This window comes from Prionailurus viverrinus, chromosome A3 (assembly GCF_022837055.1).
Source record: "Prionailurus viverrinus isolate Anna chromosome A3, UM_Priviv_1.0, whole genome shotgun sequence".
In the NCBI taxonomy this organism is placed as follows: Eukaryota; Metazoa; Chordata; class Mammalia; order Carnivora; family Felidae; genus Prionailurus; species Prionailurus viverrinus.
The window spans coordinates 45,055,572-45,079,132 of NC_062563.1; the positions used below are offsets into that span (position 1 = coordinate 45,055,572).

The 23,561-nt window shown below is 43.6% G+C and overlaps 1 protein-coding gene across 7 annotated transcripts in view; it reads left to right on the forward strand.

Annotated features, from left to right (window-relative positions):
- RIN2 (Ras and Rab interactor 2) overlaps positions 1 to 23,561 on the forward strand; it is a 242,644-nt gene that overhangs the window by 153,409 nt on the left and 65,674 nt on the right. For 5 of the 7 annotated variants that reach the window (XR_007151168.1, XM_047854170.1, XM_047854172.1 and 2 more), the window contains one exon: positions 5,494 to 5,594. Coding sequence is in view for 4 of the 7 variants with exons in the window: in XM_047854170.1 (XP_047710126.1) it covers positions 5,494 to 5,594 (101 nt within the window). In the remaining 3 variants the exon portion in view is untranslated. Of the gene's footprint in view, positions 1 to 5,493; positions 5,595 to 5,635; positions 5,994 to 7,330; positions 7,455 to 23,561 lie in introns of those variants that run through there. The other 2 variants (XM_047854173.1, XM_047854174.1) reach the window with 2 other exon arrangements.

Below are 23,561 nucleotides of genomic sequence, written 5' to 3' on the forward strand. Positions count from 1 at the left end.
TGCTGCTTGAAGTGTGCCTTCTCAAATGAGGTCCCTGCCTGCGGAGAGATTACCAGAGTGATTACAGAATGGTACAAATTAGTGTAGGCTCCTGCTCTGAACTGGGGTGCTACAGGCCCAGCCTAGTCCCGGCAGAGCCCTGGGTATGATCTCATAGGGAAAGAACCTGGACCTTCCTGAATTCTTCTCCTTGGCCTGAATGCCAGTTAGCGTGAAAATCACCCAGGTGAACAGTTTAGGCTTTCTGTGCTTTGTTATGCATGAATGCTCATGTGTGAAGATATGAGTACCTTGGGTTCTGAGTAGAATGAGGGAGGAACCCAGAGACAGAAGCCCTGGCTTGACTTCCTCTCTTCTGTCTTTTACAGCAGCCCCCTCTCTCCCTGTATGGGAAGGTAGGCACACAACCCTTTCTTTTTCCCTGCGGTAGATAACAAACACAGGCAATGCCCTGGCTTTATCAGGTTAGACTCTGTGATGCCCAGTGCTTTTTGGTGTCTGTCTCTTGGGTTTGGGTCCTTCCTCACAACTTGAAGCTTTCTAGAAATGAGACAGATGCTATATTTTTGGTAGAACCACTGTCTCCCTAGCTTCGTGCCCTGGAACCTAGTGTCCTGTCTTCCTCTCTGACTGCACTGAATAGTAGCCACTTGGCTCTGTGGCCACCTTCCCGGGTATCCACACACATCCTGGGCAGACAAATAGGGTTGTGAAGAGCAGTGCTTGCTTGGCAGATGCTTAAGCAGCCCCTTCCCCGTCTTGTAGGAATTCTGGACAGTTACAGAGATGTGGTGGGGTCTTGGGTTGCATAAGTGGATATGCAGAAATTTTGATTAGCAACACCAACTTTGATAAAACACTTAAGCTGAAACTGCTATTGTCTGTAACCTGGGAAAGGTTAGCTGAAAACTGACCCCCCTTTAGTGGGTGGCAGGTTATCTGTGTTTGTCCTCAAAGAATTAAATTGGGAAGAGATGAGATAAGATCAAACATCTACAGGAATTAAACACACACACACACACACACACACACGTATCTGGGAACAATGTGGGGAAGCTCTCAAATCCAATCGTTGACACCAGGACAGACCTCAGGGAGGAGCAGATGAATGGGGATGACTTTGGCTGGGGGAGGGGTGTGGTGGGTGTAAAAATAGATCATTCAATGAGTCAGGCTTGACTCTGGAATGCTAAACTCTGGTCCCTTTGTCAGGTACAACCCCCTGTGACATCAGATGCATGAGCTAGGGCAGAAACGAGGGTGAGGGGAGAGGTGGAGGCTGAGAAAACCCTCATGCAGCTGGGAAGGGTACCATAGCCACCCAGCCAAGTGCACCCTATGTCCTTGTCCACCTTTGTGTCTTAGGGTCACTGCACTTCTGCATTACAGATAAATCTGAGTGCTACTAAGTGAGAACCACAAATTCTAGGTTCTTTGTGTTTGGTCAGGGACAGAGAAGGAAACAAGTGTGGCATGTGGAGGTCTGGAGATGCTACCAAAGGTGTCAGCAAGACCAGTATCAGGAGGAACAATCTGGTCGGAGAAGATCAAGGGCTTCTCCTGGGGAAGGCTATTTTTACGTTCAAATTAATATGGTGGCTGTGAAGGTGACTGAGGGTGGAGACAGTGGTTGTGCCTAGTGACCTGCCTCTTTGCTAGGGATGGGAATTCTGTCTCCTAGGTTTGCCTGAGACTGTGGATGACCCTCCTGTGTGTGACTCTCTTGTCCAGGACCATAGCCATGGCCCAGAATGGGACACTGACCCAGCCCAGATTGAGGATCTTCAGGACAGACACTCAGACTACCTTCATCACCCCACTCACTCCCACCTTCTCTGATCTTCCATCTCCCTCCATTTTCATACACATCCACCCTTTTTATTTTCCTAATAATTTTGATTATGAATAAACATACTGAAAATCACACATCCTGCTAAACACATATCATTCAGCTCTGTCAATCTTACCATTTTGCCATTTCATTTTAAGAAATAAAATCTTGGGGCCGCTGGGTGGCTCATGAGTTGAGCATCTGCCTCTTGATTTTGGCTCAGGTCATGATCCCAGGGTTGTGGGATCCAGCCCTGCATCTGGTTCCAAGCTGAGCATGGAGCCTGATTAAGATTCCCTCTCTCCCTCTGCCCCCTTCCCCCACTTACTCTCTCTGGGTGGGGGTGGGGGGGAAGGAAAGAAAGAAAATCTCACAGATGGTTGAAACCCTGACCTGTGAACATCTCCATCCATTTCTCTTCCAGAGGTGACCACTATCCTGGATTAAGATTATAACCCCCATATTACACATTGGAGTAGTCTATGTGTGTATTTATAAACACTATAGTATAGTACAGTTTTGAATGGTTTTAAACTTTTTATACTGGATATAACCCTTTTCAACTTTTTTTTCTTGCTTTTATGAAAAAAATTTGAGCATTTGTGTTTGTATATGTGTTAATACTGATAACTCTGGTTCATTAACGTTAACTGCTATGTAGTATTCTATACCTCATTCTACCCATTCTCTTATTAATGGACATTTAAGTCCTTGTAATTTGGTATTCTTACAAATAATGATGCAGCAAATATTTTTATAAAGGTCTCCTTGCACCCATGGGCATGAATTTCTCTAGAGCACATACCTAGGAATCTGGGTGTCTTTGATTCTACCAGACATTCCCAAATTGCTCTTCAAAGTGGCTCTACAAATCCCACTCCTCTAGCAGCATTTGGGGAATTACTGTTTTCTCACATTCTCAAATATTTGGGATTGTCAGACTTGTATTTATTTATTTATTTTAATGTTTACTTATTTTTGAGAGAAAGAGTGTGAGTGGGGGAAGGGCAGAGAGAGAGAGAGAGAGAGAGAGAGAGGCAGAATCTGAAGTGGGCTCCAAGCTCTGAGCTGTCAGCACAGAGCCCAATGTGGGGCTTGAACCCACGAACCATGAGATCATGACCTGAGCTGAATTCAGAAACTTAACTGACTGAGCCACCCAGGTGCCCCGAGATTGTCAGACTTTAAAATTTTTGCCACTGGGATATGTGTAAAAGGGATCTCCTAGTCATTTTCTCTCCCAAGTCCCCAGTGCTTCTAGAATGTTCACCTACCGCTTGCATCCCAGAACACACAATAGGGATGGATCAAGCATGGAGGACCTGGCTGGCTCCCTTCTTCTGACCGCCAGATACTGGGAGTGTACAGAGTGTCCCTATTTGCAGGGACCCCTTCTCTATCTCCACTTTCCCCTCAGGTAATCTTTCCCTGTCACAGGGCTTTAGAATGCTAACACATATGCCAATGACTTCCAAATGTGTAAATCTCTCCATATTGACAGTCAAAAGCCACTTACAAATTTGTTGATGGCCAATAAGAAAATCAAATAAGGCTTAACCTACCTAATATCCAACTCGATTTTTTCCTCAAACCTAACCCTTCCCCATGTCAGTCAAGGGCACTGCCATCTGTCTGATTCTTCAAGCCAAAAACATAGGAGTTGTCCTTGATTCTTCTCTTCTTACCCCTCCTACATTGAGTCCGTCAACTTCTATCAATTGCTGTATTAAATTGTTCCCCCCCCCCCACCCACCTTGTTTCTAATTCCACTGCTAGCACCTTGCTGTAAGCCAGCTGGACCACTCTTGCCTGGATCACTGTAGTTGCCTCAAAACTGGTCTTGCTGCTTCTCCTCTTGTCCTTACAAACCATCTTTAGCCAGCAGCCAAAGTGATCGTTTTAGAACATAAAACAAAGAAAATGTCTTTCCATCCTAAAGCCCTTTGATGGTTCTTAGTGTAGAAATCTCAAATTTATGGATACATGATCTAGAATGCCAGTAGACCTGGTCCCTGCCTGCCTCTCTGCCACATGCCTCCCCACATGCCACAAGCCTCTGGGACTTTCTTTGTATGGAGGGGTCTTCCCATGATCTTTTCATGGTTCCCATCTCATTCAGGTCTCCATCACTTCCTCAAGATCTACCCTCACCACCCCACCCTAGCTAGAGTAGTGGCCACTTAGCTGCCCCCTATGGCATCACCCTGTTCCATTTTCATCCTGGAACTTCTCAATGCTCAAGGCTGTGGTCTGTGCTCCACCAGAGTATCATCTCCATCAGAACTGCCAACCTTATTCTGTGCTTATATAACCTGGCATGAAGTGGGCGCCCATAAAAGTTTGTTGAATTAATGAATGAACAGATGAGGTCAACATTTTAGAACAGCCTATAAACTCAAAAGAAGTTTCTCCCAGAGTCTGGGTGGGATAACAACTGCTTGAGGCAAGACAATACCTGTCTTTGGCTATAACAGCAATTGTCAAACTTTTTAGTCCTTAGTTCCCTTTATACTATTAAAAATTATGGAGAACCCCAAAGAACTAGTGTTCATGTGGATTATATGTACAGATACTTGCTGTATTAGGAGTTAAAATGGAGACATTTTTAAAATACTTATTTCTTTTTTTTTAAATTTTTTTTAACGTTTATTTATTTTTGAGACAGAGAGAGACAGAGCATGAACAGGGGAGGGGCAGAGAGAGAGAGAGACACAGAATCAGAAGCAGGCTCCAGGCTCTGAGCCGTCAGCACAGAGCCCGACGCGGGGCTCGAACTCACAGACCGTGAGATCATGACCTGAGCCGAAGTCAGACGCTTAACCGACCGAGCCACCCAGGCGCCCCTAAAATACTTATTTCAAAACAAGGATAAATCTATTATATTATGACATAAATAATGTTTATATAAAAACAACTATATATTTTTAAAAATAAGTGAGAACAGCTGCTCTACACATATAATGCCTAGTTAGCACCAGGAAGGATTCTGTTAGATAACTGATTAGGTGGCCTCAAGAGTTTAGACCAGCCTTCAGGTTCAGCTGGAGCCTCTTCCCAGGTGTATGGGTAGAGGATCTAAGCCCGCATAAGCCTTCTGCAAGAAGAAGGTACTTTTCCCTCTCTAGTCCCCCACTGCACATTCCATGCAGCTCTCTCTCTTCCTTTTTCCCAGTCTACTTTATTAAAAAGAATAAATAAAAAGCAAAGAATAGGATGAGTAGTAAACTTAAGGTCTGGAAATTGATTACAAACTATATAGGTCCTTTAAATATGCTTATTTCTGTAATCAGAACCATGATTCTATAAATTTTAATGCAGGGAATTCCTCTTGAGTTTTGACTTTGACAAAATGAATGTGGAAGCCTGGTTTTACAGGATTTGGTTATTCCTTTTTGTATTCATGTTGAGAAACCAAACTGGGTGTCATATCCTTTTTCTTAGGGCTGTACCGAAACCTAAGTTCTTCCTCTTTTTTTTTATTTTAGAAAAATCTGCTCCCACCCTCTTTATTTTTTTCCTCTGGCTAGAGGAAATTCACACAGCCAGGATTTGAAAAAAAAAAAAAAAAGGTGGTCTCTGTGCTATTGAAGTGGCAGAGGCTCCTCTGGCTCTGGGCACGCCTCTTCCACTGTTGACGTCACACTATTTTTGTCTTTGAATAGCTCATTGACACAATCGCCTCGGAGATCGGAGAACTGAAACAGGAGATGGTGCAGACAGATGTCAGCCTGGAAAATGGCCTGGAACCCAGCGAAGCCCACAGGTGACCAAGACGATCAGGTGCCGGGCATCAGATGGGGGCTAAGCGAACCCTAGCGGCTAGGAGGACTGCCATCTCGGCTCGTCAGAAGTTTGGGAACTGGGAGTGTGGTGGCCTCTCCAGATGAAGCTCTCTGTAGGAGGTGGGAGTGGCCTAGGAACCACTTGTGTGTTTATTTTAATCACTTCGAAGGCACTTGAACTTTACAACCTCTCAATGCCTGCTGGCACCAGAACCCGGAAACCTAAAGTTCTAGCTGCCCTATCCACCTACTCACAGTGATGGAAACAATAACGCAGCAGGATCCTCCGCGTGCAAAATAGAATTCAGTGTAGCCGGTGTCAGTCTCCAGAAGGTTTAAAGGGGAGCCCTAAAGAGGATGGACTCGTTTTGCGTTCTCAGGTCAGAAAAAAAACCCTAGCACTTGTCATAGCTATTAACCTAAAATGTGACCCAGTGTACTGTAGTGCGGATGTGGTTGTAAATGATTAAGGAAAGGGGGGGCATTTTGCTATGCTGGTTAATCGTGATGTGTTGTGCACGTATCGCACCTGATCTGAGTAATTTGTAAGGGAGTGGTCTTTATCAGGAGAATAGGAGTACAGAGGCCAGGGTTGCAGTGGCAGGTTGGAGGAGGTCACTAAAACCTCATCTTAGCTCTTGGATGCTGTCATTCATTGCTGGCAAAGGTAACAGAATATAGTCACTACAAAATGACACAGACACTTGGTGCCTTGGAGCCCAGACTATTAGGTTTCCCCTCTTTCCCAGGAAATGGGTTGAGGCAGCCTGGTGTAGTGTAGGGGTGAGATTCCCCGGGGTAGGCTTTACTTACAAGTCATGAGACAGGCAGGAATCCTGCAACAGCAGGCGAACCAGGTGGTGCTGGTTGCCCAGGCAAGTTTCAAACCAGCCCAACTTGTTCCCTGCCATAGACTGCAGGGAGAGCAGGCAATTTGCAAAGAGGCACTTTGCAGCTGGAAGGGGGTGCTTTAACTCTCCTGTGTCTCTGGAGGAACTGTATTCCCTCATAGCTGTGGAAATGCTACATGCCCTCCATTTCCTTTCCTTCTCTACAAAATGTGAGGAGTAGACCACAGCTACTTGCCCAAGCTACTTGCGCAGCACCCTGGCATTCCATGATTTCCCTTGACCTTGGTGGCTAATTTTTTCCCCCATAAACTAAACACATAAACTAAGCACAGTGACTTTTATTTAAACTCTCCACCTCACAGTCAGAATAGTGCCAAACTCTGTGGGACTTTAGCCAGGGATTTCTCTTTACCCTTTGCATTATTGAGCAAAAATTAAATTGGAAGTCCAGGTTGGTGACAGAAAGGCAAAGAAGAGAGGTTGAGGAGCTGACTTGTCCTACATCCAGGAAACGCAGTACTGCAAGATAGTCCCAAACTCTGCAGATGACAGACACCAACGGCAGAAACCAGCCCTCCGTGTGTGTAAGGCACAGGGATGTTAGGTTAGCTAGAAGACATGATAGTATGTTAGGTGCCATCAGAATCTTGATGTCTGACTGCAGTAGGTATCGGGGTGGGAGAGCTGGGCTGCCATTTACTCTTTAACATCTCTATGTTTTTCTTTTCAAGTTTGAGAATGACTGTAAGCATTCCACAAAAACTATGTTTTACAAATTAATGTCACTTACTCTTGAATGCTGTGTTGGTTAACACTGAATTTGTGAAATTTCAGAGGCATTTTATTATTGGTGCTTTTTTTAGTGAGAAAGAAAGAGAAAAGGCAAGATTGTCTTTGGTGAACAATGCCTACGGTGTTTACCATGTGCCAGCCACTGTTGTAAGTGCGTCACAGCTGCCGGCTCATTGAATCTCTTAACTACCCTACGAGGTAAAGCTCCAGTATGGCCCTCGTTCTACTAACATGTGACCTGTGTGATCTGGAAAAAAGCCAGACTAATGAGGCTGTGGCTTCTGCGCTGGGGTCTTTCCCAGATCTTGTAGAAGTGTGGAGTGGTGACTTTGCTGTTAGTTCCTCTATTTTGCCCGATGATGTTAAGGGGGTCAGATATCAGAGAGGTAGGGCAAAGAGGACCTTACCTCAAGTGAAAACCCTGTAGAGAGAAGAAGCATCACCCCCCACCCAAGGGGCCTTGACTGGGCACATCCCAGTGACTACACAGATGTACTGAAGTCACCTTCCTCTGTGGCATCCTCGGTGAGTGTGAGCTGTGATAATAGCCTCATCCACCCCAGCCACAATCACCATGAAGTGTCTATGGTCTCTTAGTTTGTTGGATGGCGGGTTAAGTGCCAAGCTGGTGCGCTAGGTGAGGAATGCTGTTCCTCTACTTGTGTTGGCTTTTGGTTGCTCCTTTGTGGTTAATATTGAAGTGAGCTTGAAATCTTTAATTTTTTTGTGTGTCATGGATCCCCTTCTCAGAATCATATTTTAAATGCACAAAATAAAATAAAATATGTAGGATGACATAGGGAAAACAATTCTATCGCAGTAGAATGATCAGAATTCTTAAAATGCATGCTTTCATAGCACAGGTACTTCTTTATTAACACATTAAATAACAAGGTCTATCGGGCACCTGGGTGGCTCAGTCAGTTAAGCATCTGACTTCAGCTCAGATTATGATCTCACGGCTCACGGGTTCGAGCCCCATGTCGACCTCTATGCTGACAGCTCAGAGCCTGGAGCCTGCTTCAGATTCTGTGTCTCCCTCTCTCTCTGCCGCTCCCCTGCTTGTTTTATGTCTCTCTCTCTCTCTCTCTTAAAAATAACTAAACATTGGGGCGCCTGGGTGGCGCAGTCGGTTAAGCGTCCGACTTCAGCCAGGTCACGATCTCGCGGTCCGTGAGTTCGAGCCCCGCGTCGGGCTCTGGGCTGATGGCTCAGAGCCTGGAGCCTGTTTCCGATTCTGTGTCTCCCTCTCTCTCTGCCCCTCCCCCGTTCATGCTCTGTCTCTCTCTGTCCCAAAAATAAATAAACGTTGAAAAAAAAAATTAAAAAAAAAATAACTAAACATTAAAAAAATGAATAAAAATAAATAGCAAGGTCTAGGAACTACTTTCATCTAGAAGCCAAGATAAACAGAAATAGTACTTAGGTACCAGCAATGAAAATGTTTCGGGGTTTCTGTTGGTGACAGAGTCTCAGCTACTGTGGGAACCACTGGCATTTGTTGCCTGCATTCGAAATGGGAGGAGGTTAATTTCAAAACCAGGTTAGTGAAAGTAAAGATGTCATTTTCCTATCCAGTGGTATGTTCTCACCTCCTGACCTATCAGCATCATCTGACATGGTTGATCTATCTTCCCTTCCAGGGACACTTGCTTAGCTTGGCTTTGGGGACACCATACTCCCTTGTTTCCTCTCATCTTGCCTGCTGCTGCTTCTGATCGCCTAGCTGGTTTCTCCTCATCTCCCTCACCTCCTAACTCCAGAGCACCCAGAGCTCAAGCCTTCAGCCTCTCTTCTCCTCCCCACCCCCTTCTCTTTCCCACTAACCTTGAGCAAGATGCTTAAAAATCTCTGCACCTTGGAGCACCTGGGTGGCTCAGTCAGTTAAGTGTCTGACTTCAGCTCAGGTCACGATCTCATGGTTCATGAGTTCAAGCCCTACATTGGGCTCTGCTGACAGCTCAGAGCCTGGAGCCTGCTTTGGATTCTGTGTCTCCCTCTCTCTCTGCCCCTCCCCTGTTCATGCTCTGTCTCTCTGTCTCTCTCTCTCTCTCTCTCTCACAAGAATAAACATTAAAAATATTTTTTTTAAAAAAGTCACTGTGCCTTGGTGTGCACATCAGTGAAATGAGGATAATAAGAGAGATTGACTTCAGGGTGGCTGGAAAGATTTAGTGAGTTAATAGCTGTAAAAGGACTTTGTACCATGTCGGCAGCAGGTGAACACAATATGTTGTTTATTTATTAAAAAGAGATCTCTAGTGTAATTTCATAGTTAATCCCATTCAGTTTTGTAGCTTTGATGCCCTGCATATACTGATGATTCCCAGCCTAGATCCCTAGATTGGTCTTCTTTTAAATCCAGATATTTGCATCCAGCTGTCCATTCAGCCCAACTTCTGGCATCTCAGACTCACAAAGACCAACACTGAGCCCTTGGTTTCCTTTCATAAATCTGCTTCCTCCCTGGTCTCCCCCATCCCAGTGACCATGCCTGCAGGTGCTTGGGCCTCACAGCCATCCCTCATGCCTGTCCGTCTCTTATCTCTGTGCTCCCATCCGTCTCCAAACCCTGGCAGCCCTACCTGTAAGAATCCCAATCAGACTACTTGTTCTTAGCACCGCTGCAGGACACACCTTCCCGGTGCCTCAGCTTTTACCTGTCCTGCCTTCCCTGGGCTGTTTTCTAAGCAGCATAGAGAAGGATCTGACTTTTGTCAACCTAGATCCAAGTCATGTCACTTCTGTTCAAAGCCCTTCAGTAGTTTTCATTTAAAGTTTATTTATTTATTTTTGAAAGAGAGAAAGAGCATGCAGGAGGGGCAGAGAGAGAGAGGGATGAGAGAGAATCCCAAGCAGGCTCTGCTCAGTGCAGAGCCCAATGTGGGACTCGAAGTCACAAACCATGAGATCATGGCCTGAGCCAAAACCAAGAGTCTGATGCTTAACTGACTGAGCCACCCAGGTGCCCCCAGTATTTTTCATTTAAAACCAAAATCATCGCCATGTCTTTTGAGATGCTCCATGCTCTGACTCCTCACATCCCCTCACCATCTTCTCTTACGACCTCTGCCCTCTTCATCCCTCTGCTCCAGACCCACCAGCTCCTTGCCTAGAAGGTTCCTATCTCTTGGCCTTTGCACTTACTATTCCCTCTGCCTGGAATGCCCTTCCTCCAGGAAGCATTCACCTTTGGACCCTCATTTCTTCTGTCACCTTAGCTGACTTTATTTTTTTTTCATAGTACTTGTACAGACTTGACATATATGTCCACTTGCTTAAATTGTGCCTCCCAGTATGAGAAGGCAAGCTCATTGAGAGCAGAGGTTTGGTCTGTGTTCATTGTTTTTTTTTTTTTTTTTTTCCAGTGCCCTAGAATAGTGTCTGGCATGTAGCATACACTCAGTAAACATTTGAATGAATGAATGAAAAATGCCAGGCCTTTGGATATTCTATAGGTATTAAAGTATCAGAAGCCTCTTGCAGAAACAAGACATTACCCTGTAAAGCAGTTAGCAGACCCCAGCTGGTGCATAAAAAAATACGAAGTTGAAAATGTGTGATGAGCCTTAAGCTTGCTCCCTAGCAAAGAAGAGGGACCAGGGCACCTTCCCACTATGTGCCAGCCATGCTTCCTCCATCATATCTGGGTTATGGGCTGTTGTAAATGTCTGCCAGTAGAGGAGCATCTGATTAAATCAACTCTGTGCCCTCTGCTAGCTTTTTACCAAAAAAGAAGCTAGGAAGCCAGGAAAGAGATCAAGGATTTCTTGTTCCTGCACTCTCTAAATGCTATTTCTTATTTCCTCTTTTTCTCCACTTCATTGCCCAGAGACCACAGTGTGGGGAAATGAAGGCCTTGTACTTTCCTCTCCCTTCCCTATGAGTTCACAGTCCATTTTCAGTTGGGGGCAAGTACATCAGGCCTGATGTAGGCCAGTGCTCCACCCTCATTGCCATCTGGACCCATCACCTCTAGGCTAAGATAAGTCTCTAAAGTTTCCTTTGTCTTCAAGTAGAATAAAGGGATCAAACAAAGCAACTTTATGAGATGAGGCCCAGGCTGGCTCTGCAGGATACCGAGGGTTCTGGCTGGACGAGGTCATTGAAGGCAGTTGTTGCCTTTGTTTTCTCTCTTCCTCTCCTTTCCCTCCCTCACTCCTATTGTCACCTTGCAGGTACACTCCAGACTAAATGGATCACTGGGGATCACTGGGTCTTGAAACTCTACCCCCAACCCCACCCCACCCCAGAACCAAACACACAGAACTCAAAAATTCCTTGGCCAGCTCTGCCCAATATTGTAGTGTAGCAGTTGGTCACCTCCACTGACTTCTTCTGGAAGGGGCTAAGTGCCCCAGGAAGTTCTGAGCTTCCCAGCGCTATGCAGTGGCATTGATACCAAAACCAAAAGAAGTTCAGACTGCCAGTCCCTGGTACAACCCTTCACTTTTTCCACTTGACCAATGTTAAAACACGAGGTCAGAAGAGAAGCTCGGTGGCTTACAGGGTGGGGAAGACATGCCCAACGTTTCACTGCATTAACTCCCCTGACAACAGTGACCATAGCTAGCTGCTCTGTGGCCATCTGGAGCAACCCATTTTCGCTCAGTGCTGCTTTATCAAAAAACCTTTCCACTGAAATAAAACATGATTAAGAAAAAGAAATAAGAACACAGCTAGATGAATTTTCAGTGGTAAACATACTACATAGGAGCACCCGGATCAAGAAACAGAACATTCTCAGCACCCCCGAAGTGCTGTGCACCCTGAGGATAACTACTCTCTTGACTTCTGTTGCCATAGATTAGCTTTGCCTGTTTTTGAAATTCATATAACTGGAATCATACAGCATATGCTCTTTTAACCCTGACTTCTTTCGTTCGACATTTTGTATAGTATTCCATTGCACGAACCCAACACAATTGGCTTATCAATTCTACTGTTGATGGATATTTGAGTTGTTTCCAGTTTGGGGCTATTTTGAATAATGCTGCTATACATTCTTGTGCATGTTTTTTGGGGACATGACTCAGTTAGGATTATAGGAGTGGAATTGTTGGGTTGTAGGATGGTTAAATAATTCAAAACCAGTAAGTGGTGCTCCCAAATTTTCCAGTTCTCCTATTCATTCACACTTCCACCAACAGTATATGAGATTTCTGAATTCTCTACTCTCCTGGTCTACACTTGGTATTGAGTGCTTTTTTATTTTAGCCATTTGGATGGGTGTGTGGATTTAGAGCTTCTGGAAACATGATGGATGAAGACAGGTAAGGATACCTGTGTACCGTGGCTCAAGTACTGATGTTAATTCTGTGGGAGTCAGGAATGGGAACTCCTTAGTTTTAGCAGGGCATCATTTTATAATTCTTACAGGTTTAAGCTCAAGGGTAAAGTCATGGGGCATTCTGAGCCCACAGTGAGTTCATTGGATGATATCTATGGAAAGGATTATTTGGGGGAAGGAGATAAAAACAGAAGACAATCCAGAAATTATGAGAAAAGTGTAAATATGTACATACCTTTTATTATTTATATTTTTGCATATAATCTTAGATCATAAACCTGTAGCAGAAAAAACTGCCAATGAATTTCTCCCTGTGTCTTGGATTCTTTTGCTTTATGCTTTACTTTGTTCAGTACCTACATGCAGATATATTCAGAGTCTCATGAATTGTTTTGGTCAAGACCATTAGCTGCTGCGTCATAAAACTAAAAATGTATGTGCATAAATCTAATACAGCTATACTATACTTGGAGTTTTAATTATTACATCTGCATCCAATGCAATTTTCCATATTTTAAAAAAATGTACGTTCTTTTCTTTTCTTTTTAAATAAATGTTTTCAACTACAGTGAATTCAGACATGGAATTTGATATCAGTCCATATTATTCCTTTCCATCTTTTCCTCTTGAAAAGTCAGATACAAAGTGATCATTCTTCGTTAATTTATACCCGCTTTCTTCTGAAGATGTCGGAGAGTGTATTCACAAGGTTGTCAGGAAAAAAGGTTAAGTCATCGGATGCAGAAATCAGTTTGTATTTTGTCTTCTCACACAGTGTCTGTGTCATAGGCACTGTTATCCAGCAAAATAAATATTTCCTCCTTTGCCATATTAGAATGCTCCTTGTACCATAGGCCATTAGTTCAGGGTTGGGGACTCATCTTTAGGTTCCACAGCATCTGAGAACAGGCCACTCTTCTAGAACACATGTGTCACAAAGGTTGGTTTTCCTCCTTTCCCGTGAGCTCCTGTCTGGTTCAGCAGAACATGGGAAGCTCACAATAATCTTTGGCTACAGAATATTGGGTATATCTTACAGTATCTTAGGTACCATGAAAAGAGTGTTTGGTGTTATCAAATTCTTTGGGTTGCCTGGCTGGCTTAGTCTGAAGAACGTGTGAATCTTGATCTTGAGGTCATGAGTTTGAGTCCCATGTTGGGTGTAGAGATTACAAACATACATACTTACATACATAAATATTTTTTAAAAGTTTATGGTTTCTTCTCACACATTACCTATTTCTAAGGATTGTAAACACACATTTCCACTAACTCTTGGATATTTCAGTGCCTACCTTTCACATTCTTTTCTTTTTTAATGTTTTTTTTTTTGAGAGAGAGAGTATGCATGTACACATGTGCACAAGCTGGGGAGGGTCAAAGAGAGAGGGAGAGATAATCCCAGGCAGGTTCTGCACTGTCAGTATGGAGCCTGACATGTGTCTCCATCTCATGAACTGACCTGACCAGAAATCAAGCATCAGTCAGATGCTTACCTGTCTGATCTACCCAGGTGCCCCTACCTTTCACATTCTTAAAGAATATCTGATGGCAGGGGTGCCTAGGTGGCTTAGTCAGTTGAGCATCTAACTTTGGCTCAGGTCATGATCTCATGGTTTGTGAGTTCAAGCCCTATGTTGGGCTCTGTATTGACAGCTCAGAGCCTGGAGCCTGCTTCGGATTCGGTGTGTCCCTCTCTCTCTGCCCCTCCCCCACTCACGCTCAGTCTCTCTCTTAAAAATAAATAAGCATTAAGAATATCTGATGGGAGATAGGAAAGAGAAGCTCTTTGACTTGAGTTTAGATTGCATTCTGAAAGTCAAGAATCCTTTCATCTGAAACTCCCAAGCAATACCATAGACATAGCTACTCTTTCCTTCAGTGGAAGCAGGCCAGGTGGAGTGCTTTGGGGTCATGGCTTTGTTCATAGTTAGAGGAGATCACATAGTGATAACAGTTTTTGCAGTAAGACATTTTCCTATCATGCCCATTGAAGACATTCTGCTATGACTAGCTTGATTCATTTCCTCTGCTAATCCCTTAAACTGTTTCTTGATTTGAAGCCACTTCCAGGTCTTTGGAATATGGTTTCAAGGAATTCTATGAGGATTGACCAACTCTTTACTTGTACTGTTATCGGTGTAGCAACACTTAAGTCCAACTTCAAGACAATTTCTTGAAATTTATTATTGAAATAATTTATTTATTTGAAATACGTGGACAGTAGAGCCTGCAAGGAGCATGAATTATAAACAAGTATCATATAATGGAATGAGAATATAATAGTGGAGTATACTAGATGTTCCAGGACCTGAAGGAGGAAGCAGGTAACTCCAGGTAGGATGTGGTTTTAGGAAAGATGAGCTCCCACATTAACCTTAAAAAATTAGCTAAGCCTCCAGATCAAAAATTCCCCAAACAGCTGTTTAGTCTGTTTACACTGGTGATATCTATTATATTGAGGAAAGTTTTTTAAAAAAAAACATGTAAGAGTTATTTTTTTGATGTACATTGTGGAAAAAAACACAATGAAAAATATAAAAATATTACCATGAACCCACTCCTAGAGATAGAACTGGTTTTGATTGTTTGTTGACTAGTGTATTTTTTTCCTTGGTATGTATCCCTTCAATGTTTTTCTGTGCATTTAAATGGCAGATCATGTATGATTTTCACAGACTTACAAGGGGTTTCTGATCATCCTGAAAATGCACAGTGTGTCCTAGATATTGATTCCATTTTTGTTGAGGGACAGTGCCTTCCAGTTTAGTGGCTGGCTTCCCAATCCACGGTACCCTTGGGCACATAATTTTATCAACAGCATACTCTAGAGTTAGATATGCTTTACCCTTTACAGACCTTGCCTCACTATTACATTGGTAATAGTTGATTCGACCACAAAATATCTTATTGGTCACATGCAGTTGTGATTTAGTCCATGAAATAGCACTAGTGTAACCAAAAGCACTTAAACACTAAGAACAGCAAATCCGTGAAATGCTTGCCTTTCTGTGAAGACTCGTGCATGCTACTGCTCAGGGTCAAAGGTCAGTGGGCCAAGACTTAGAGCCCGCCTGGCTCCTTCTCCTGTTTTCAACTCCAAGAGCAGCCAGGACAACAGTTTCTTTGTTTCTGTTTCTTAGTTTTACAGGACTCAATAAAGGCCCCTGCCAGTATTGTCTCCATATCTGCCCTTTTCATCTCTAGTTGGAGACTCAATGACAGGAAGTTTGTAGGCCACAGAAGTCACCAGATCTTTCTCCTCTATGAAAATGGCAATCCCTCCTCCTCCCTGGAGGCAGATGTGTGTTTTTGTTCCCGTTTCTGCCTTGTTCATTCTTTCCTCCTAGTCCTCAGTAGATAGAGTGGAAAAATCACCGAAGGCCCTGGAAGTTTTTCACAAAAATCCTCTGTGGATGTGCTTTTAGAAATCCTTTTGAGGAAGCTCAGGCCCCCTCGCTCAGAGAGCAGCAGCCCTTCTTCGTGTGAAGGAACAAAACCCAGAACCCAAAATATATTAGCCTTTTTCCTTTTGGAGTTTTAGGGGACAAAAAGAGGCCTCGAGGAATTAAAATATCAACTTGTATGCTTAGGGTGATGGCATGATTCAGAGAGCTGGACCCAGTTCTATCAGTTTCTAGTGTTTTCCCTCAAGTGGGGAGCTAAGCTAGACAGTCTCTAATACCCCTTGGACTCAGGTAAACACACAGTGATCCTTACAGGAATATCCCTTCCTCCAGGCCTCCCCCATACTTTTACCATCTTGAATGGTGGGTAAAATTTCCTCAGCTCCCCTGGCAATTTTTCTATCAACTGAGAGATTAGCCAGGGCCCTGTGTGGAACCAGAATCAATTTGAACCTCCCTTTCTCTCCAGATTTAAATATTACAGAGGAGGGGTTTAATTCAGCTTCACAGACTCTAAAGAAATGTTTTAGATTTCAAATGATTGAAAGTAAGATATCATTGGACATCAACTACTAGGTATTTTTCAACTAGATTTTTTCTGGGAATTTTTCATTTGCTCTATGTGGGTTGTGTGTGTATATATGTGTGTGTGTATGTGTGTGTATATGTATGTGTGTGTATATATATATGTGTGTGTATATCTATGTGTATAACGGAAATTGGTTCCTGTGCCAACAAGTTTTATCAGATGGATCTTTTTAGTACAAGCAATTGTTTTTTCTGTCTCTCCACATAAGAGGCCTCTTCTACTAATATATTTTCAGAAACCATTGATGACAGACTCCTCACTTCTCTTCACCAAAGATTAAGGAAGCCCTTGATTCAGTTCCCACCAAGCTTGGCATGTTGGCCACGGTGTGGCTTTTGGGGTGTATTTGCTTCCCTTTTGATATATACACAAGGATCTAATGCTCCAAGAGAAAGACCATGTAGATGCAGGACTCTGACTTCAGTCTGGTCCTTAACTCTTTTTTTTTTAATGTTTATTTATTTATTTTGAGAGAGAGAGAAAGAGAGAGAGAGAGAGAGAGAGAGCACAAGCAGGGGGAGGAGCAGAGAGAGAGGGGAAAGAGAGAACCCCAAGCAGGCTCCACACTCAGAGTGTGGGGCTTGATCTCACGAGCATGAAATCATGATCTAAGCCGTAACCAAGAGTCAGATGCTCTACCACCTGAGCCACCCAGGTGCCCCCATGGTCCTTGATTCTTCAGATGATTCCTGCATTGGTCTCATGTAGCTAGAAGCCTGAGCCTTTGGGCAGTGCCATGCCCCGGGTTGCACATTTCTTGCCATTGAGGCCCATTGAAGCAACATCATGTGAAGAGGCTTTGTTAAGGCTGAAGTCTTCACATGGGCAGAATGAGGAAGGGAGGACCCTTGAGAGACAGCATACACATGGAAAGGCCAATACAGAAATGTCAAGAGCAGAAGCTTTTCATCCTTTCTTTTTCCTATCTGTAAGTGGAGGTTGGCAAGCACCAGAGTCCAGGTTGGGACTAGGCCCTAATGGTCGATGGAGAACATTCCAGCCATGAGGACCTGCCAGGGACCATCTGTTGAGCTGTGCTCAAACAGCTAGTACATGTCAACCTCTTTTGTTGGAATTAAATCTCATTCCCCATGTTGGAATAAGGCTTTCTGTATTTGAGAACCTTGAATGGAGCATGTATCACTAATGCCCTGAATCAGTGGGTGTCAGCTAAAACTCAGTGTTGGCTTTTATATCCAAAGCCCACCCCTTGCCAGCTGGTGGGAGGTTGGAGGGGCTGTCCAATGAAGGAAATTCATGAGCAGTGAGGAAGGAGCTGCTAACACTTTGGATTTGTTGTTCTGGAAGAATTTGGGCTGCTTCCTTTTCTTACCCAGGCCTTAAGATGGCCAAAGGCCAGAGGGATCTTGGTAACTGTGGTGATTTTTGCCACCCATTTCCTGATAAACACAGAGACAAGAACCTTTTGTCTCCTAAACTGGAGCTGAGCAGCCAGATTCTATTGTTGGGCCTGGCTGAGGAAAGGCCTGGATCAGAGGTTACACACGGAGGACCCAGAAAGAAGCTAATGGAGAGACCCCAGTGTCTATGATGTTTCTTGTTGCCCACTGAGCTTTTCCTCTTCCTCACTCACAAGGATTAGACATGTTGTTTGCAGATAACCTCCTACCCAATCCCCCATCATGCGTACAGCAGGCATGAGGTCAATGCCTGCCTGGGGTAGAGCTAGGCTAGTAAGAGAAATAAGTATAATGCAGAGTCAAATGGGCTAAGTGCCCCAGAGATGCATACACAGTGGGCTAAGGAATTGAGTGTGCTGAAAGATTACTTGCAGCTGCAGGATGTAGGGGAAGGGACAGGATGTGACCTTGGTTTTGACATGGGGGTTGGAGCCAGTGTCCAATGGGCACTCCAGAGTAGCTTGATCCCAGGCAAGGAGAGAGCTGAGTAATGGAAAATAGATGCTTTTTTGGGGATCATATTTTCCCTTGAGTCCAAGAGCAAGGTGTATAAACATTAATATGGGGGAAATATCCTTATGTTTTAGTCCATATTGTCTCAACCCAAATCCCACCTGCTGCAGCCACATTTTTTTTCTCTTATTCTTGCACCATCTTGCCTATTCTTGATTTACTTAACACTTTTTCTTTAAATTTACTGATCTTTTACATATATTTTAAAAAGTAAACTTAGTAAGCCAGTCATGAAAAGACAAATAGTGTATGATTCCACTTACGTAAGGTACTTAGAAGAGCCAAAATCATAGAGACAGAAAGTAGAATGGTGGTTTCCCAGGGTCAGGGGAGTTACTTTATACTAGGGATAGATTTCAGTTTTGCAAGAGGAAAAGAGTTCTGGAGATGGATGGTAGTGATGGTTGTACAATATGGATTTACATAACACCATTGAACTGTACATTTAAAAATGGTTAAGATGGTGAATTTTATGCTGTGTATATTTTACCACAATAAGAAGAATTGGGGGGAAAAAAGTAAACTTAATATCTCTGCCATAATTGGGAACTACACTAAATAGATGTCGCTATTTTTTTTTCAACGTTTATTTATTTTTGGGACAGAGAGAGACAGAGCATGAATGGGGGAGGGGCAGAGAGAGAGAGAGGGAGACACAGAATCGGAAACAGGCTCCAGGCTCTGAGCCATCAGCCCAGAGCCTGACGCGGGGCTTGAACTCATGGACCGCGAGATCGTGACCTGGCTGAAGTCGGACGCTTAACCAACTGCGCCACCCAGGCGCCCCTAGATGTAGCTATTAAAATAAGAACCGGGCATTCAAAATTATGCCTCCATGGACTGCCTTGGTATACCCAACATTCTTTGGGAAATGTTGTCAATTTTAATAAGCCATAGAGAATTTATAAAGTATCAGAATTAATCTACACTATCCCATCAAGTATGGTTTTGTTTTGTTTTTGAGTTCTTTGCTTTGTAGCAGGACTACAGCTCTTTGTTAGGGAAACAGGCAGTATGACTCTTAAGCCATAATTAAGTCCTGGACAAAAGCATCTTTGGAAGCCAAGGCTCTGCTTTTGCTGTTTATTTTCATTTTCTTGTGTTTTATTGATGGGATCAGCATCCTGTTATTATAATTAACTCCATCGACTTGTCATGATTCATTCTATGACTGTTTATTAGACATCATGTAAACAAGGAAAAACTATTAGTTTTCTTAAAAGCTGGGAAGGTCCACCAAAGCTCAGGCTTCAGAAAGAGCATTGAGTCTTCCTAAAGTTTGAGTTATCAGGGAGCACTTTGCTGGAAATCCAGGTAAGACCTGGATGGAGCCTGCCACTCACCACTTCAGATCCAAACCTGACGTGGCCCTTGTGGGTTACTTAGCTCTAAGTGCATGACCAGGATTGGCATGGAAGCAAGCAGTGAGTCCCCTGCCAAGAGAGAATCACCTTCCATACCTTTGTAAAGCCTGATATAGGAGACCAGGGGTGGAATCTGGGTCCAGGAATTGGGGAGTAGAGAAGAAGCAGGCAAAAGCCAAAGGCCAAGCTGTATTTTAGAAGGTCCTAATAGTCCTTCCTTCAACCTCTCCTGCTGACTTGGTCATCTAAATGCCTCCAGATGTCCCAGTTTACAGGGCCCGTTAATTCTGTAAGTGTAAGCAAAACAGAGTACCTAGATAAAATATAAGAGTGGCTTTTCCACGCAGGTAGATCTCACCCGTACCAAATTCCATGGCAGACGGGACAGTGTTTGTGCAGAGGCATACATTCTCACACATGCAAAAATGCAGAAGGGAGCCAGAGAGAACCATAAGAAGTGGTGTATGAGAGCCTTGCTCGATTAGAGTCACTGCCTGCTTTACTTAATTCTAGAGGACTTGCCATTGATTCTATGAGATGTTTTTAGAAGTTGTTAATTCACTAAAGCCATCCCCTTTTTAGTTGAATTATGATCTACCGGTCTGCTTTAGAAAGAAAAATTCATAGCACATTTTTAAGTATTTAATTGTAACAGCTTTTGTCTTTAAAAAATAATCAAGGATAGCTTACAACAGATGTTGATGTAAATTGTCCATTTCAAAAATATAATTGTTTAGCTTGATGAAGGTGTGTTTTCAACGCACACAGAGGGGGTTTGGCTTTTCTTTTTTTTTTTTTTTTTTTACATTTTTATTTATCTTTGAGAGATAGAGCACAAGTTGGGGAGGGGCAGAGAGAGAATGAGACACAGAATCCGAAGCAGGCTCCAGGCTCTGAGCTGTCAGCACAGAGCCTGATGCGGGGCTTGAACTCACAAACTGTAAGATCATGACCTGAGCTGAAGTTGGATGCTTAAACAACTGAGCCACCCAGGCAACCCAGCTTTTTGGTTTTTGTGTATACTTGTTTTGTCCCCATATCCTGAGGACAGAGCCATCCAGGCGGACACTGCACCTGTGCTGAGACCCTCGAGTCAAATGGAATGTACCACCTTGTTGATAGTAATAACTTGACATTATGCCTCGTACCTAGTCCCTTTAGGCTTCATTTTTGCTATTCAACAGCTGAATTAGGATTCTTATGTATAGAAGGTTGTTGACTATATTTACTGCACCAGTATTTTTTTCCACAGAGACAACCTACATCAAAATCTTATGTACTTTATATATTGCTTTGTTCTCTATGTCATTTACTTGAAAAGAGACTGGACTGTAAAGTCAAAGTAAACACACCTCCTATGTGGTGGTTGGGAGCCTGGTCATTAGAAGCTTCATTGATAGGTTATGCCACCCTCTGGAGTTCTGGATTGAGACAGGAAAGGACATCATTTGGAAATTCTGCTGCAAATTATTGGTTTCCCTTAGGTGAATCTGAGATCTGTAGTGTCTTTCTACCTGTCCTACGTTAGAATGTGCTTTCTGGAGTCATTTATTCTTGCTCCTGTCTAGGTTACTAACACTTGGCCCTGGGAATGAAGGGAATACAGCCAAGTAGAAAGGCGCTCTCATCCCACACTCAGAAGAGCTTTAAATTGGGTGTGACCACAATGTAGCTAGTGCTGGAGAGTCCTGTCTCCCAAGTGGGTATAATATCCACTGGGCTGCTTCAGAACCATGAGGTCCCAGTCAGTTGGATTGAGGGCAGATATAGTATAGGAGTTTCCCAGAGTTTGTTCTCTGCTGCCAGAGGCACCTTACGTTTGTGGGGCATTCTGGGGTTTGCCCAGTATTTTCACACGTGGCTGTGGGTCTCACTGAATCCATACCTGAGATCTCTCTCCCCGTGAAAGCAAGCCTAGATGCTTGGAAATAGTAGTAAGAGTTGAATACATGAATTTTATACTCAAAATCCCAGGGAGATGGTAGATATTTTCCCTAATCTATTATTTTGACAAATTTCAAACATTATAGGCAAGAATAGTATTGTTCACCTGAATGCACCAATTATTGAAGTTTTGTCACAATTTCCTTATTTCTATATCCCCCCCTTTTTTTGGAGGGGAATGGGGTGCTGACCATTTGACACTTACTTTCCAAAATTTTCATGCTTTGACCCTAAATTCTGCAGTTTGCATCTCTTAAGAGCAAGAACATTTTCCTACATAAATAAAATTACCACAGTCGGGAAATTAGACATTAATACAATACTATCTGTTATATACCCTTATTCAAATATCTCCAGCTGTTTTTTATTGATGCCATATGTGATCAGTTCTGTGTACTCAATAGTTATCATGTCCCTTTATTCTCCTTTTATTTATAATAATCCCACAGTCTTTAAAAAAATTTTTTTTGTGACATTGATATTTTGAGGAGTTTAGGCTAGTGGTTTTGAAGAAATTCCCTGACTTTGGATTTCTCTGATAATTTTCTCTTGTGTAGATTCTGAACACATTTGGGGGCAGGGAGATGACCCAGGGGGTACTGTACCTTCTCAGAGTATCACATCTGAGGCACATGATGTCAGGTGTCTCATTGCTGGAGGTATTCATGCTGATCAGTTGATTAAGATGGTGTCTCCCAGGGGTGCCTGGGTGACTCAGTCGGTTAAGCGTCCGACTTCGGCTCACGTCCGTGGTCCATGAGTCCGTGAATTTGAGGCCTGCATCAGGCTCTGTGATGACAGCTCAGAGCCTGGAGCCTGCATCAGATTCTGTGACTCCCTCTCTCTCTGCCCCTCCCCAGCTCATGCTCTGTCTCTCTGTGTGTCTCAAAAAATAAATAAAAGTTAAAAAAAAAATTCTTTTACAGACGGTGTCTCCCAGATTTCTCTGTTGTCTGAGTACCTTTCCTCTTCATGATAAGTAACCTGTGGGGTGATATTTTAGGACTGTGAATGTTCTGTCCCCTAATAATCTTTCACCTACTGATGTTAGCATCAGTTTTATACCTATACTGTGATGGAGAGGTTATTTACCACTTGCAGATTAGAAAGACAAAGCTCAAAAGGGGAGGTGGGTCTTGTTTGCTGGCCATCCCACCGTGACCATGCCATATGAGTATCTCCTGGATTATATCATACTGGTTTATCTTTTATAAACCGTTCATTCTTTGCCACCTCCCCACCCACCCCTTACCCTACCCCCACCCCTGATACATGCAGGCAGACATCTGTTTTAGGAATCAGTAGTTTCTATTCATATCTTCGGTTTCTGTTTCAGACTGAATTCCCTAAAAGCAGAGCCTGAGATGCAGATTCTTGTGTTGTGATTTATTGAGACAGGGTCTCAGGAGCAGGCTGTGAAGGAGCGAGGGGTGCAGTCTGGGACGAGCAGCAAACCAGGCAGAGATATGGGGGCAGCTGGAGTGTAGCCTCAGCCTGATCCCACAGGGAGTTCTGCAACATGAATAGCAACCCCAGAGTTGTCCCGCCTACAGGCAAGAAGGCCATTCCTCTATGACCTGCATCAGCATGTCATTAGCAGAGCGTCTCTCCCTGAGGAGGAAGTGACTTTCTGGGTATGCCCAGAAGAAGGGAGAAAGCTGTGAGCTTTTGGCAGCCAGTGCTCATGGCAGCAGGGACATGGGTACCTGGTCTTGTAAAGGGGGACTGGGCAGGACACCAACAGTGTGCAGTGCAGATTCAACATTTCCCACATTAG